The sequence below is a fragment of the Xyrauchen texanus genome, chromosome 4, assembly GCF_025860055.1.
Source record: "Xyrauchen texanus isolate HMW12.3.18 chromosome 4, RBS_HiC_50CHRs, whole genome shotgun sequence".
NCBI classification, from domain to species: Eukaryota; Metazoa; Chordata; class Actinopteri; order Cypriniformes; family Catostomidae; genus Xyrauchen; species Xyrauchen texanus.
The window spans coordinates 3,521,246-3,537,146 of NC_068279.1; the positions used below are offsets into that span (position 1 = coordinate 3,521,246).

Consider the following 15,901-nt stretch of genomic DNA (forward strand, 5'->3'; position numbering starts at 1 on the left):
ACCTCCAAGCTAGACTGAAGCCAAGGACAACCTAGAGAAAAATGATGCATACTGGAAACATGTTCTTTGGTCAGATGAGACAAAACTAGGCCATAGAGATGTTGCCTATGTTTGGAGAAAGAGGGGAGAGGTGCTCAACCCAAAGAACACCGTACCCACAGTGAAACATGGTGCTGGGAGTATAATACTGTAGTGATGATTTAGTTCGTCTGGAACTGGGAATCTCATCAGGGTCGAAGGAATCGTGAAAAAGGAAGACTACGAGAAGATTTTGAAAGACAACCTCAGGCAATCTGCAACAAAGCTTGGTTTGGGTCGACATTTCGTCTTCCAGCATGATAACGACCCAAAGTATACCTCACTTCTGGTGAAGAACTACCTCCAAACGAGCAAAGTGAACATCCTTGACTGGCCTACACAAAGCCCAGACTTGAATCCCATAGAAAATCTGTGGGCCACACTGAAGACTGGAGTCCATGCCAGGAGACCAACAAATCTGGAGGAGCTTGAGAGATTTGCTGAGGAGGAATGGGCTGCGACTCCTCAGGAGAAATGTCTAAAACTTGTTGAGAACTACAACAAACGACTAAAGGCTGTTATCTAGCATAAGAGATACACTATTGACTATTAACATCAGAGGGCTAATAATTTTGACCTGTAGATTTGTTTTATTCTTGGTTGTAATTTTGTTTCTATTTCTGTTATAAACACTCTAAGTTGCCTAAATAAACTATTATGTTTAGAAATGCTACAGTGAAAAACATGTTTGCTCCATTAAACAGCACTTGGGAATTATTTGAAAAATAACTAAATATTTCAAAGGGGGCTAATAATTTTGTCTTCAACTGTACAGAGCAGTGTGGCCAATATCCGAAGTAATGTTGATTAGGGGTGTAAAAATGCAAAGAAATTTTGATGCATCGATTACCGAAATGAAGAATTGGTGATCAATAAAACCCAATGTGATACAGATGCCGTCTTAGATTACACGATGCTCAGGGGGTCTTGGTAGCTGAGAGAGTTAAGATGCTGACTACCATACCTGGAGTCGCAAGCTCAAATTAGGGCCTGCTGAGTGCCTCGTCAGGCTTCCTATGTAACCAATTGGCACAGTTGCTAGGGTTGGTAGAGTCACGTTGGGTTAACCTCCTTGTGGTCACTATAATGTGGTTCTCGCTCTCGGTGGGTTGTGTGTGGATGCTGTTAATTGTAATTAATTGTTGCTGCTTTCTTCCCTGGTTACGGTATTATATTGCTTTTATATCTCTATAAAACAGTTTAACCACAAATTGAACTCAGCTTATGTTGATTACAGTCACCTGTGATTGGTCAATGACACACAGCAGATGCAAAAAGTTATAACATCTTGTGCGGGGACTCGTGAACGAAGCTGCTGTCTCATTACTCTCCCTATCCCAAAATTAATAAGGAACTTGTGGTTACCAAATCCCATGTAAAACCACCTATATCTATGACCTTGCACGATTTAAGCATGAATCTTACTCGCCCGCACACGATGCATTTCATTCATCAAGTCATTTTGCATCAAGTCATTATGGTATATGGTCTGCACTTATATAGCACTTTTTTTAACCTTAGAGTTAAACCAATTGGCCATTCACACTCATACATGCAAGGCACTAGCCTGCCAATGGGAGCAACTTGGGGTTCCGTTTCTTGCCCAAGGACACTTCGGCATGTGGAGTCGTGTGGGCCGGGTATCGAACCACCAATCCTGCAATTGGCAGCCAACCCGCTCTACCACCTGAGCCACAGCCGCCATTATGCTGCATCAGACATTATGTTGTCCTTTATTCATATAGGTCATCTATAATGGATGTAACATATCTATATATACACACCATATCATGTCTATATGTAACATATCATTCATAGCTATAATGTATGTAACATAATTTTTCTGTTTATTTATGCAGCCACACATATAAGCCAAACCATCGGTGACTCTAGTGCTCCAGTCTGGTGCATGTCTGCGCTGTCTAGTAAAAAGTTTAATATGTTTTCGGCATATTGTGTTTTAATAATTATGAATCGTAATTGAACTGAAGTCAGAGCAAATATCCCCCCCCCCAATATTGATTTAAAACAAATGATTGATATTGCAACTTTCCATTGACAAGGTTATAGATTCTGTCAATATTCCAATTGGGTACAATTATTGTCCAGTGTCGATAATTTCAAAATGGCCAAATATCGGCTGATTATTTCACCCAAATGATATATCAGCCTAGCGTTCAGCCTGAGGTAGCTGTGATAGGCTACAGCACCCCTGCGACATTTACATTTATTCTTTTTGCAGACGCTTTTTTCCAAAGCTACAGTCATAAACTACAATCTTACCTCTTTGCTTTTCTTTTTCTTCTTTTTCTTGTCCTTTGTGGAGTGTCTGCTTTCATTATCTGCAAAATAAAGCAGACTCTGAAATGTGCACGTGTCATGAAGTATTAATTCGGTTTAAACTGTTTAAGGGTACTGATACACTTGTAGCTCCAACCTGTTGTGGATTCGTTTTGATTTGAAATCTATTGGGAATACAGTGAATTGGATTTCCCAAGCACAACTGGCCCCATCTCTCTAAAAATCTCACTGGTCAAGGAATGCCTCTGTAAAGGGGCTTTTCCACTGCACGGTACAACTCGACTCTGCTCGCTTTTTTGGGGTTTTCCACTGTGGATAGTACCTGGTACCTGATACTTTTTTTTAGTACCACCTCGGTCGAGGTTCCAAGCGAGCTGAGCCGATACTAAATGTGACGTCAAAATCATGCATATCACTGATTGGTCAGGGAGAATCGTCACTACCAGCGTCACTGGATTTCCAACACACGACATCAACCCGCTAGTTTTAAAGTCAGCATCAGCGATAGCAGTATCATTTGTTCACGCGACTTTCGAATTGTGAAAAAAGAAATGGCTGTGCGCAAAACCACGCCATGGTCAATAAACGAGGTGCAGACGGTCCACTCGTTAGCGATGAGCGAAACAAAAATGACTTTCAGGAAGTGTCTCAGCTGTTGGGCGCACACCGCTACCACCGCACATACCAACAGTGTAGGGAAAAGTTAAAAGAAACTTAAAAGTGACTACAGAACCATCAAGGAAAAGTGGAAGTGGTTCGACCAAATGGACGCTATATATAAACCGGTGAGAAATGGGAGGGAGAGTGCCCTGGACTGCCGTTGATACACGATGGAGGATGGTATGTTTTGTTACGTTAACTCTAAACTCTGCTTGAAAGCTTCACTTTATTTAGTTGACCAGCTACTGGAAGCTTCTAAAACAACCAGGACAATTTAACTGTTACACTTGTGTAAAATCACCATGCAACAACTGCTTTATGCAGCACAATGAGCTAGTAGCTAACAGCTAGCGGTCGTGTTATTGTTTGGTCATTTTGTGTCGTGTTTAAGATGATGTCACGGCAGTAGAGGCGGCGCAACTATGACGATCAGCCTATAATCCCACTTGAGGTGGCACTAAACTGCAGTGGAAACGCAAGCTCAGAAAAGTAGAGTTGAGGTGGGTCGAACCGTAACGTGCAGTGGAAAAGTGCCATAAGAGTGCTTTGCAGCAGACGTTCCAAATTCCCAACTTTTGGTCACATGACGGAGTGTTTTTTTCTCTTTCCTCTTTTGCTTGCAACACACCATGCCTCAGATTCACAAGCTTCTCTGACACAAACTCTAGCATTTTGAGTATGTAGAAAAAATTGGAAAGTTTGGAATCTGTCAGTTTTTTTTGTTGTTGTTTTTTTACACTTAAATTAACAATTAAAAAGAACAACATATTTCAGTTACTGTTTAATTTGGTTACCCCTGTCAAACCTGGTATATTAAACTGAGTATTTTGTTTTTAAATGATGAAGAATGATAAACATAATTAGCAAGGAGAGATCCTAAATTTCCTTTATCTGCGACCAGTATAAGTATGAGTTGCTAAATGTTACCTTCCTGGTCTTCACTGCTGTCTTTGTTCTTAGGTGTAGTCTCTTCAAACCCCAGGCCGAACAGGTCAATGTCACTGTTAAATGAGGGGGCAACAGGTCTGGGGGGCTCTGGGAGTCCAGCTAACATAAAACCAGACCTGTCAGATACGTTGCCTCTTGCTGGAAAAGCGTCCTATGAACAGACAAATAAAGTGCGAAGAAAAACATGAGAACTGGTGTATTATTTGGCAGCAAAACTACATTTCAGTTGCCTCCGCGTCTGAGACCGTCAATCCGTGCAACTTATCACGTGGCTTGTTGAGCACGTTACCGCGGAGACCTAGCACGAGTGGAGGCTTCACGCTATTCACCGCAGCATCCATGAACAACTCACCATGCGCCCCACAGACAGCAAGAACCACATTATAGCGACCACGAGGAGGTGTATAGCGACCATGTGACTCTACCCTCCCTAGCAACCAGCCAATTGGTTGCTTAGGAGACCTGGCTGGAGTCACACAGCACGTTTCCTATAATGAAAAGAACTTGGATTTCTGTAACAAGGTCGCCTTGCATACTAATAAAGAACATGCATTTTGAGTCATGTTGGAGTACATTTAAAAGTTGAAAAAAATCTAATCGTGAACCGTCCATAAGTTTGATCGAAAACGAGATCAAATATTTTTGCCATATCGCCCAGCATTATTTCAACCACAGATGTCGCTAGAGAGCACAAAGTTCCGAATGAAACAACATTCGCAATGCATTTCACTTCCATAACATTACATTTCTGAGTGGAAGAGAATTAACAGTGGGAAATAATACAGGGTGAAATGTTAGGCTGTGATTTTCTTGATTTATCAGATTTTTCCCCACCCATACAGCCTTGGAACATCAGCAGAAAAGTAGTTTCTAAGGCAGAGAAAGTTACAATTACAACGGCATTACAATGCCATTTTTTCTTTCTTTAGAATAACGTGCACTGAAGAATCGCGCACAATAGGACTGGGGCATTTACGAAGGGAATGTTCGGTGTTAAAAAATACGTGCTTACAGGAATCCACTTATAATGGAAGTCTATGGGGGTTGTTTGTTTTTCGTTTGTTCAATGTTAAACAAAGACAACTAGAAACAGTTCACTACCTTCTTGACCTGGGGTACGTCAAGCTCTTCGATGTCGAAGTCAGGGTCGTCCATAACAAATGAAAGCAACTGCTGAGCGACTGGAACTTCATGGTCTGAATCTGAGTGTGCCTCAATAGCGCCTCCTGTCTTTTGACCTTGTCGCTGCACTGCAGGACCTGCTGTAGTTTTTAGGCTTTGTGGTCTCTCGGCAGGTTTTAACTTGGTTTGCTGCTGTTTGAGTGAGTTCACAGATGATCTGAGACAGTGAAAAAAGAGGGGCATTCAATTTCCATCCATCCATCCATCATCTGTATATCTCTGTCTGTCTGTCTATAATATCAGGCTGATGGAACATTAATGTGTGAAATTGGAAAACAATATAATTAAGTAATGAAAATTGGTTTTGCCTTCTTCAAGAAATGATTGTGGTAATTAATTAGAGAAATTAAAGAAGCCTCTCTGCTGATGAACAATTTCCATTTTTGAAATGTATTAACAGTGAGGCAAATTAATCAAAACCTTATTACACATAATGGAAATTCTTTTCAGGTTTCAACGTGTTTGCATTTTATTAAAGCCTTTCTATTAAAAGTGTGATGCATTTAATTCATTAGCGTCTGTTTTTTTACCCCTTTGTGTTAAGCCCAGAATTGATGGTCCTGTTCTGTGCAGCTGAGGGTACAGGTGAATCTTCCTTCTCTTCATCACTCGTGAGGGTGATGTCCTTGCTTGGGACCACCGCTTTAACGGCAGGCTGACAAGGCACTCTGTCATCTGGATCCAAATCGTCCTGGAAACCGGAGACCAGAGGATTTCCCCACCCCTCGCCATCACTATGAGACACACAAGAAAACTTCATTAATTTTAATATGAACATATTTATCTAAATACATGTCATGTCTCGTATTGTGCACAATTCATCGGCCCTTTTTGTTTTCATAAATGTTTGCTTTCATTTCAATGCCTGATTTTTATCATCTGTTCATTTTCTACTGATGCAACCAAGGCCATGTGGGCAGGGAAAACTAATATTAACCTATAATATTACAGTCCAATTATCACGATCTACTCAAATCCCTAAATTATTTCCCAATTAAGACCCAGCTGCCCCCCTCACTAGACCAACTGCAGTTTGCGTATCGTCCCAACCGTTCAACAGATGATGCCATCGCCACCACCCTCCATCTGGCCCTCACCCACCTAGATAAAAAGACTCATACGTTCGAATGCTGTTCATAGACTTCAGCTCAGCATTCAACACAATCATTCCTCAGCACCTGATTGGAAAGCTGAACCTGCTGGGCCTGGACACCTCCCTCTGGACTTCCTAACTGGAAGACCTCAGTTAGTCTGGATCGGGGACTGCATCTCCACCACACTGGGGCCCCCCAGGGCTGTGTGCTCAGTCCACTGCTGTTCACTCTGCTGACTCACGACTGTGCAGCAATGCACAGCTCGAACCACAACATCAAGTTTGTTCATGACACGACAGTGGTGGGTCTCATCAGCTAGAATGATGAGTCAGCATACAAGGAGGAGGTGCAGCAGCTAACGGACTGGTGTAGAGCCAACAACCTGTCCCTGAATGTGGTCAAAAAAAAGAGATGGTTGTTGACTTCAGGAGAGCACAGAGTGACCGCTCTCTGCTGAACATCGACTGCTCCTCTGTGGAGATCGTCAAGAGCACCAAAATCCTTGGTGTTCACCTGGCGGAGAACCTCACCTGGTCCCTCAACACCAGCTCTATTACCAAGAAAGCCCAGCAGCGTCTCTACTTTCTTTGAAGGCTGAGGAAAGCACATCTCCCACCCCCCATCCTCACTACATTCTATAGAGGGACTACTGAGAGCATCATGAGCAGCTGCATCACTGCCTGGTTTTGGACTTGCACCGTTTCGGACCACAAAGCCCTGCAGAGGACAGTGAGGAAAGCGGAGAAGATCATCGGGGTCTCTTTGCCATGTAAACCAAATGCTGCAGCCGCAAAGCAACCAGCATTGTGAATGACCCCACACACCCCTTACACAAACTCTTCACCCTCCTGCCCTCTGGCAAGTGGTACCAAAGCATGTAATTCAGCAGATGTCATTTTAAAACAGAGAAATGACATTGATCTACACAAATTAAAAACGTATAAACTTGACAATGTCCAGCATGTTTATGACCTGCTGAAATCAAACCATTAATGATCAAATCGCTGATATGCTCGTTTGTTTTAAGAAACAAGATGTCATCATAGCTCACCTGTCACTGTCTAGAGCTGAAGCTGGAAGTTTGCTCTTTGATTTAACAGCAGATGCAGCTCCTTTTCCACCATCTTCCAGAAAGTTCCGGTCCAAGCCCACCTCCGGCACAAAGTCATCCACACTTTGCACATTTCCAGTTGGCTTCGGAGCTTCAGAACTCATAGCTTCTGATAAGAGACCAAAATACAGTTTAAAATAAAGCGTAAATTAATACATGAATACACAGAACAGCCATATAAATTATATATGTATACGTGTGTGTATATATATATATATATATATATATATATATATATATATATATATATATATGTGTACGTATGTGTGTATATAAATATATGTATGGGTTAGGTTATATGTATGTATGTATGTATGTATGTATATATATATATATATATATATATATATATTAGGCTGTCGATTTAACACGTAATTCAGAGCTATTAATTTTACAAAAATAACGCTTAAAAATTAACGAAATAATCGCACTTCCCCAGATCATAATAAGGAAGAGTCCTGAGAAATGCAAGCTTGTAGTACCACCTGTTTATATATATAATTTGTATTTTTTAAAGATAACTATGTATAATTATATATTTATATAAATATGTATAATCATTATACACTCACCTAAAGGATTATTAGGAACACCATACTAATACTGTGTTTGACCCCTTTCAGCCTTCAGAACTGCCTTAATTCTACGTGGCATTGATTCAACAAGGTGCTGAAAGCATTCTTTAGAAATGTTGGCCCATATTGATAGGATAGCATCTTGCAGTTGATGGAGATTTGTGGGATGCACATCCAGGGCACGAAGCTCCCGTTCCACCACATCCCAAAGATGCTCTATTGGGTTGAGATCTGGTGACTGTGGGGGCCATTTTAGTACAGTGAACTCATTGTCATGTTCAAGAAACCAATTTGAAATGATTCAAGCTTTGTGACATGGTGCATTATCCTGCTGGAAGTAGCCATCAGAGGATGGGTACATGGTGGCCATAAAGGGATGGACATGGTCAGAAACAATGCTCAGGTAGGCCGTGGCATTTAAACGATGCCCAATTGGCACTAAGGGGCCTAAAGTGTGCCAAGAAATCATCCCCACACCATTACACCACCACCACCAGCCTGCACAGTGGTAACAAGGCATGATGGATCCATGTTCTCATTCTGTTTATGCCAAATTCTGACTCTACCATCTGAATGTCTCAACAGAAATCGAGACTCATCAGACCAGGCAACATTTTTCCAGTCTTCAACTGTCCAATTTTGGTGAGCTCTTGCAAATTGTAGCCTCTTTTTCCTATTTGTAGTGGAGATGAGTGGTACCCGGTGGGGTCTTCTGCTGTTGTAGCCCATCCGCCTCAAGGTTGTGCGTGTTGTGGCTTCACAAATGCTTTGCTGCATACCTCGGTTGTAACGAGTGGTTATTTCAGGCAAAGTTGCTCTTCTATCAGCTTGAATCAGTCGGCCCATTCTCATCTGACCTCTAGCATCAACAAGGCATTTTCAGCCCACAGGACTGCCGCATACTGGATGTTTTTCCCTTTTCACACCATTCTTTGTAAACCCTAGAAATGGTTGTGCGTGAAAATCCCAGTAACTGAGCAGATTGTGAAATACTCAGACCGGCCCGTCTGGCACCAACAACCATGCCACGCTCAAAATTGCTTAAATCACCTTTCTTTCCCATTCTGACATTCAGTTTGGAGTTCAGGAGATTGTCTTGACCAGGACCACACCCCTAAATGCATTGAAGCAACTGCCATGTGATTGGTTGATTAGATAATTGCATTAATGAGAAATTGAACAGGTGTTCCTAATAATCCTTTAGGTGAGTGTATATTGAATTATTGTTATATGAGGGGCTTTGTCAGCAAATATTTGTATATGCGATTAATTAATCGGGACACCATGTAATTAATTTGATTAAAAATTGTAATCGATTGACAGCCCTAATATATATATGTATGTATGTGTGTGTGTGTGTGTGTGTGTGTGTGTATATATATATATATATATATATATATATATATATATATATATACAGTATATATAGTTATTGTGATATAACTTCATTCCGATCATGATATTTTGGTCATATTACCCACCCCAATATATACATTTATATATTTATACACATACAGTATATGCACATGTACACATTTATATTCTGTAACAAGTTTAAAACAATATGAGTCTAAGTATGACAACAGAATGCACATTTTTGGGAGAACTATCAATTTAAATTCTGAACTTACCTGTTTTGTCTGCTGGAGCCTCGTCAGTTGAAGATCTAAACAGGCGTGAGATGAATCCTCGTTTTTGGGCCGGAAGAGGTGCTGGTTGGGCAGTAGAAGGTATCACTGCGGGGGGCGATGCCTCCAAAGTTTGTGATAATGTCTGGGGTACATGTGCGGCTGTGCTCTGGGAAGAAGAAGGGTGTGGTATAGATGGAGGGGGTGCAGGTACATACTGGGTCTGGGGAGGGAGAGGAGCCTGTGGGGTACTGGGACTGGAGTTACTGGGATACGCCGCACCAGGCAGCACCACAGGGGACTGGGAGCCTGACGACGGGCTCTCGCCATTAGAGGGTGCCGGAGATCCGTAAGCTTTGCGTGCCTCCATCATCTCAAGAAATCTGTGAAACAGCATTGAAATGTTCAATCTCAGCCTCAGATGTCACAACCACACATCATAGCAACGGTAACCAAGGGGGCGGAGCTTAACAAAAGGGACAATGACCAGTTATATTCTAAATTGGCTGGCTGCTATGCAACTTACAGGAATTGGGGTGCAGAGGTTTATCAGTCCGCTGGTGAAAAACGTTATGTTTCCATATTACCAGGCGGCAACATCGAGTGCTTCACAGACAGAAATAGTCACTGGATTTGGCAATAGAATGGTTCATGGCATCGAATCTTTAATTATAGTGCTTTGTTTGAGGCAGTTAATAACAACACTGACCCACCTCAGCACCTTGTATCAACAGCAGTTCGGATGATATATATATATATGCCACTTCAGATGCAGATTCAATGGCATCTTTTCAGCCATTCCGACCAGAGTAGAGATGTAACGGCTTCGAGGTTTCACAATATACCTCGGTTTTAAAATGGACCGTTAAATCATACCGTTAAAATCTTCTCATTGACGGTATTGCATGAATATAAAGACTTGAGATTGGATATAAAGATTGTTTCAGTACTTTTCTAAAATCCAAATCAGTTTAATGAAGACATTTACAGCATCATATAAACTTGGTGAGAATAAATAAATCTTTAAATTGTGCCTTCCTCATGTTACATTCGACTGTCACTCAATTTTATAGGTGGCATGCAGGTGTCGTGAGCACATCAGAAGTGCAGCGAGCGCATCATATAGACATGTCTGAGCCTGAACCTTTATTTCTGCCGCCAAAGTGGTTGAAGTCCACTGTCTGGGATTATTTTGGGTACACTAAAAACCCACGAGACACCATCAATCGGCCGTGAGAACAATCCCATGGAATTTGAGTTGATGAATGTAAGTGGAAATGCAGTACACAGGATAATAAATGATGTTCCTGTTTCATAAAAACACCAGATTCAATGCAGTTTACATGATTTGTAATGACTAGGTAGGCTCAAGTTAATTTTATGTTTTCTGTCACATTCACAAATGGATTTACGCACCCGTTCAACATTACGAAGTGCAAACTGTTTGTTCATTTGCCAAAGTGCAGCGCAACAGTAGGCCAACAACGAGTTTGATAATTCTAATAATATGTTTTATTACTAAAACGTGTGCAGTACTAAATAGGGTTTACAAAGTGCATGGCTTTTGGTGTGCAGAAAATTGACATTGACAGTATGCATGCAGAAAATTGACTGTGAAACTGTGGCAGAAAATAGACCGTATTGGATAAAAATACCAATAACAAAACTGCAAATGAATAATATAGTTCCAGTAATAATAGATGATGAAATCAGTGTGAGGATAGCAAAGTGCAACCTTCGGGAGACTGCGTACTAACGTATGGAACAGAAGGGGCATCAGTATTCGGACAAAGCTTAAGGTATATCGGGCAATCATCCTACCCACGCTGCTGTACGCCTGCGAGACATGGACAGTCCACCAGCGCCATGCCAAAAAGCTCAAACACTTCCACACCTCAGAAGACTCTTGGACATCAGGTGGCAAAACAAGATCCCTGACACAGACGTTCTTGCACGTGCAGGCCTGCCTAGCATCCACACCATCTTGATGCAGATCCAGTTGAGACGGGCAGGCCATGTCGTTCACATGCCAGACCACAGGCTGCCAAAGCGTCTCTTCTACGAAGAGTTACTGAAGGGCCGACGACTCCAGGGAGGTCAGAAGAAGCGCTTCAAGGATTCACTGAAGTCCTCCCTGACTGGGAGGAGACAGCCAAGGACAGAACCAATGGAATGAGGGAGGAATGTGGCAGGGCGGAGGGCGGGGCCAGGTCGTGATTCCAGGCTAATCAAGTCTCAGAGAGGGATAAAGGATAAATGGTTCAGTTCAACATTAAAATATTATTTAGATCGTCAATAAATAAATGAACGTTATTAACCGTTCATATATTTTGTTGTACCCGGTTACCATTTGGAAAGGAGACTCCGGAACTTTTGAACCAGAACTGAAAAGTAGTTTTTGCTCAGAACAAATTGAAATAGAAAAACATTTGTCATTTTGCATAAAAATTCGAAATCTATGTACTAATTATCATTGTCCCATGTCTGCCAAACAGGTTGAGTGGTCCAAACATCATCTGCAGGCTGAAACTGAACTTTGACCAGAAGTTTGGAGTAAATGCACTTGCTGCATAGAGAGCCATAGGAAGCTCCCTTGCTCCCTATTTAGTAACTGGCTTAACCTCCAGTGTGCTGTCTGTCTGCACTGGTCTCAGAACAGTTTGAAATGCACTTTATTTTCATCCTTATTCCATATAAAGCATCTGAAAGCAATATTTTCCATCTTTTGAATGAACCCATTGATTCTCAATGTGATAATGCACAGTGAATATATCATTTCTTAGCGGAAAAAGCCCTATAGTCCACGTCAGTGGTCATTGTTTTGAACAAAATGCCGTTTCGTGATAAATAAATGACATTTTCAAAATGGCACATTGGATGAAACTAGAGACTCTACTCTTTTAACTCAAATAGGTTTCAATGTAAAAACATAATTTGGTTTCTTACCAGATGTAGTTTTGTTGGCATTTCTCCCAAAGACAAATTCAGCTGTTTTTTGTCACATTACTCTGTGCGTCAAAAGTTTTACACTTTAATGACAGCCCAGAATGTCCTGAACTGTGATCAGTCGGTTTAAATGAAATTAAATCATGCATAGCCTATAGTGAAAACAAAACACGCAGTCCACGCATGAGGACGTGGGGTCGCACAAGGTTAAATCTGCATTGTCTCCTAAGTCCACAAGAGGGATCAATGAATAAACATAAACCAATCAGTACCGTGTTATATTGTTTACTGCTAAAAACAGTAAAAAATATTGGCTGTTAACAAAAGTTCACTCCATTTTGAACTAATGTGCATTGTGGGTGTATTTTGGATGTCAGTGGGTCAATCCACTCACATGTCATAGTTCTGATCCTCGGTCTCCTGTTGTACAGTGAGCTCCTCTAGTGTGGCATCAATATCAAGCTGGTTCGTCTCCAGTTGCCGTAAAAGAGTCTCCCTCTACACAAACAAAAAAAAAACACACAAAGCACTAATCATCAAACAGGAAACAGGACATCAGGACCCAATACAAGCTGGATTCAAACCTGTTTCTCTTATACTGTAGGCCTGGGACAAGTTCAAGGTGATTAAATGGAGACAGAATTTTAGGGAGAACTGTCCCTTTAAGAAACTTTAAGTGTTTGAAAAAACACACAAAAGCTACTAATAATTAATGGAGCAAGTACTTAGTGATATATGAAGCTCAAGAAGTCAGCTTTCTTGACAGTGCGAAGACAAACAGACACTATATTTAGTAAAGTTAGGCATTGGGGCAAGGATCACAGAAGTTAGAAGTGGCCTTTAAACTATGCCAGAAAAAGATAGCATGAAGGGGAAAACAGATCTAGACTCAGCACTGAAAGTTTCATGAGTATGAAGTGCTTTGCTCGACGAACCGTTTCTGAGCTGCGGGACTGCATCACGTTAGTCTAAACAAGTTTTTCTACCGGCATCACCATTCACAGATTATAAAGATTTGTGGATAACTCCAGTCCAGAAGCAAGTCACTGCCACTAAGCCAATGACCCAGCAAAGGAAAGATTTATTGTGCAAAAGCCATTGTTTGCCTGAATCATGAAGTTATGAATACAAAGTAGCTGTTAAGAAATAATAGCTGCTACTCTCTAGGACAAGAACAAGGCACAAATGTGATGCTTTTAGGTACGCAAGATAGATTGTTGCACTTTGATATGTGTAAGACTGCTATTCATAACACTGCATTCTCAGTGCAACCACAAGGGGCACTATAGTCAGGAAAAATGTAATGCAACTATAAAAACAACATGACTTTTTCTATGGTCAGTTTTCTATTTTTTGGGATGGGCGATACCACTTACAGTTGAAGACGAAATTATTAGCCCCCTTTGAAATATTTAGTTATTTTTCAAATAATTCCCAAGTGCTGTTTAATGGAGCAAACATGTTTTTCACCGTAGCATTTCTAAACATAAAAGTTTATTTAGGCAACTTAGAGTGTTTATAACACAAATAGAAACAATATTACAACCAAATAAAACAAATCTACTGGTCAAAATTATTAGCCCTCTGATGTTAATAGTCAATAGTGTATCTCTTATGCTAGATAACAGCCTTTAGTCGTTTGTTGTAGTTCTCAACAAGTTTTAGGAGTCGCAGCCCATTCCTCCTCAGCAAATCTCTCAAGCTCCTCCAGATTTGTTGGTCTCCTGGCATGGACTCCAGTCTTCAGTGTGGCCCACAGATTTTCTATGGGATTCAAGTCTGGGCTTTGTGTAGGCCAGTCAAGGATGTTCACTTTGCTCTTTTGGAGGTAGTTCTTCACCAGAAGGGAGGTATGCTTTGGGTCATTATCATTCTGGAAAACGAAATGTCGACCCAAACCAAGCTTTGTTGCAGATTGCCTGAGGTTGTCTTTCAAAATCTTCTCGTAGTCTTCCTTTTTCATGATTCCTTCGACCCTGATGAGATTCCCAGTTCCAGACGCACTAAATCATCCCTACAGCATTATACTCCACCGCCATGTTTCACTGTGGGAACGGTGTTCTTTGGGTTGAGCGCATCTCCCCTCTTTCTCCAAACATAGGCAACATCTCTATTGCCAAAGAGCTCCTGCTTTGTCTCATCTGACCAAAGAACATGTTTCCAGTATGCATCATTTTTCTCTAGGTTGTCCTTGGCTTCAGTCTAGCTTGGAGTTGTCTCTTCTTTAGAAGTGGAGTTTTTCTTGGTCTGCAACTTCGCAGTCCATTCCTGTGCAACTAAATCAACTTGGTAGACTGATTACCGAGGGGTTTTACCGGCACAGAATGCACATTACATATGTACAACAGCACAGCATGCTTTCAATGCATTGGCCATTGCATTGAGTACAGCACATTCTAACATTTAGCACAGCAGGCTATTTCAGTAAGGATGGATCTTCTTTAAGGATGGGTTGCGATGTTCGACTTATCAATTAAATGACAGATAGCCAATTAATCGATTTCTGAGGCTCACTATTTTCTAGATTTTGTCCGCTTTTCACTGTAAAATCCCCTCTTTTCCTGTTGCATCGTGTTTTGCACTGTTTTTTGAGCGTCCAGGCGTTGCATTTTTAAGATGTTGTGTTTTATTCAACTGTGCTCCATCTAGCTGTTTTTGAATGCTCGAACATGTCTTATGTTAATGCCCCATTCAAGTGTTTGAACTGAGTCAGGTGAACCTGGAACCAGACAAATTTAACAGGGCTTTCTTGCGATGGTTTAGTGAAGTAGTTATTCAGGCAGCCTACCGACTAGTTCATTTGGAAAATACTTAGTTTTGCACGTTCCTATTCAACTTCAATACTTCAGGAGCTCAATCTGAAAACTAAAATTCATGACAAGGAGAACTGATGCTTATTTCTGCATGAACACTAAGCTTTTCAGCTCTTTGATATATATATATAAGATTCAATGCTTATGGTCTATAGGCAAATAGAAACAGTATTGTCAACTTTTTTTTGATGCTGTATATTTCTCTTGTGTTTTATTTGTGTGTTTATTGGCAATCTATGCTGTGCTGGTTAGCTGAATGAGAGAACTGAACTTTTTTAATGGGATCAATAAAAAACGTCAACTGAACCTCACAAACAGACTGTCCCTGACACATAAGACACAACACCACCAATTCACCATTGATCCCAGGCTAATTTCAACTTAACTTCTTAATGAATGCCATTTAGCCAATCTCGAAAGAGGAATAATAAGGATTCTAAGGTTACAACTTTAAAGCCACTTCTAAATCTCTTTCCCACCATAAACCTAAAGCGTCTTCAAATCAACTCTTGGGGTCTTCTGCACAAGCTGCTCATAAGTAATAATTTCATCTAACATTAGTGTG

The 15,901-nt window shown here is 41.0% G+C and overlaps 1 protein-coding gene across 2 annotated transcripts in view; it reads right to left on the reverse strand.

The window, feature by feature from the left end:
* The window catches only part of LOC127642933 (rab-like protein 6), a 39,021-nt gene that overhangs the window by 5,002 nt on the left and 18,118 nt on the right, over window positions 1-15,901 (reverse strand). For both annotated transcript variants that reach the window (XM_052125386.1, XM_052125385.1), the window contains 7 exons: window positions 12,918-13,021; window positions 9,581-9,960; window positions 7,315-7,483; window positions 5,700-5,903; window positions 5,089-5,326; window positions 3,967-4,138; window positions 2,362-2,420 (listed from right to left, as the gene is read on the reverse strand). In XM_052125386.1, coding sequence (XP_051981346.1) covers window positions 2,362-2,420; window positions 3,967-4,138; window positions 5,089-5,326; window positions 5,700-5,903; window positions 7,315-7,483; window positions 9,581-9,960; window positions 12,918-13,021 — 1,326 coding nt within the window. The remainder of the gene's footprint in view (window positions 1-2,361; window positions 2,421-3,966; window positions 4,139-5,088; window positions 5,327-5,699; window positions 5,904-7,314; window positions 7,484-9,580; window positions 9,961-12,917; window positions 13,022-15,901) is intronic.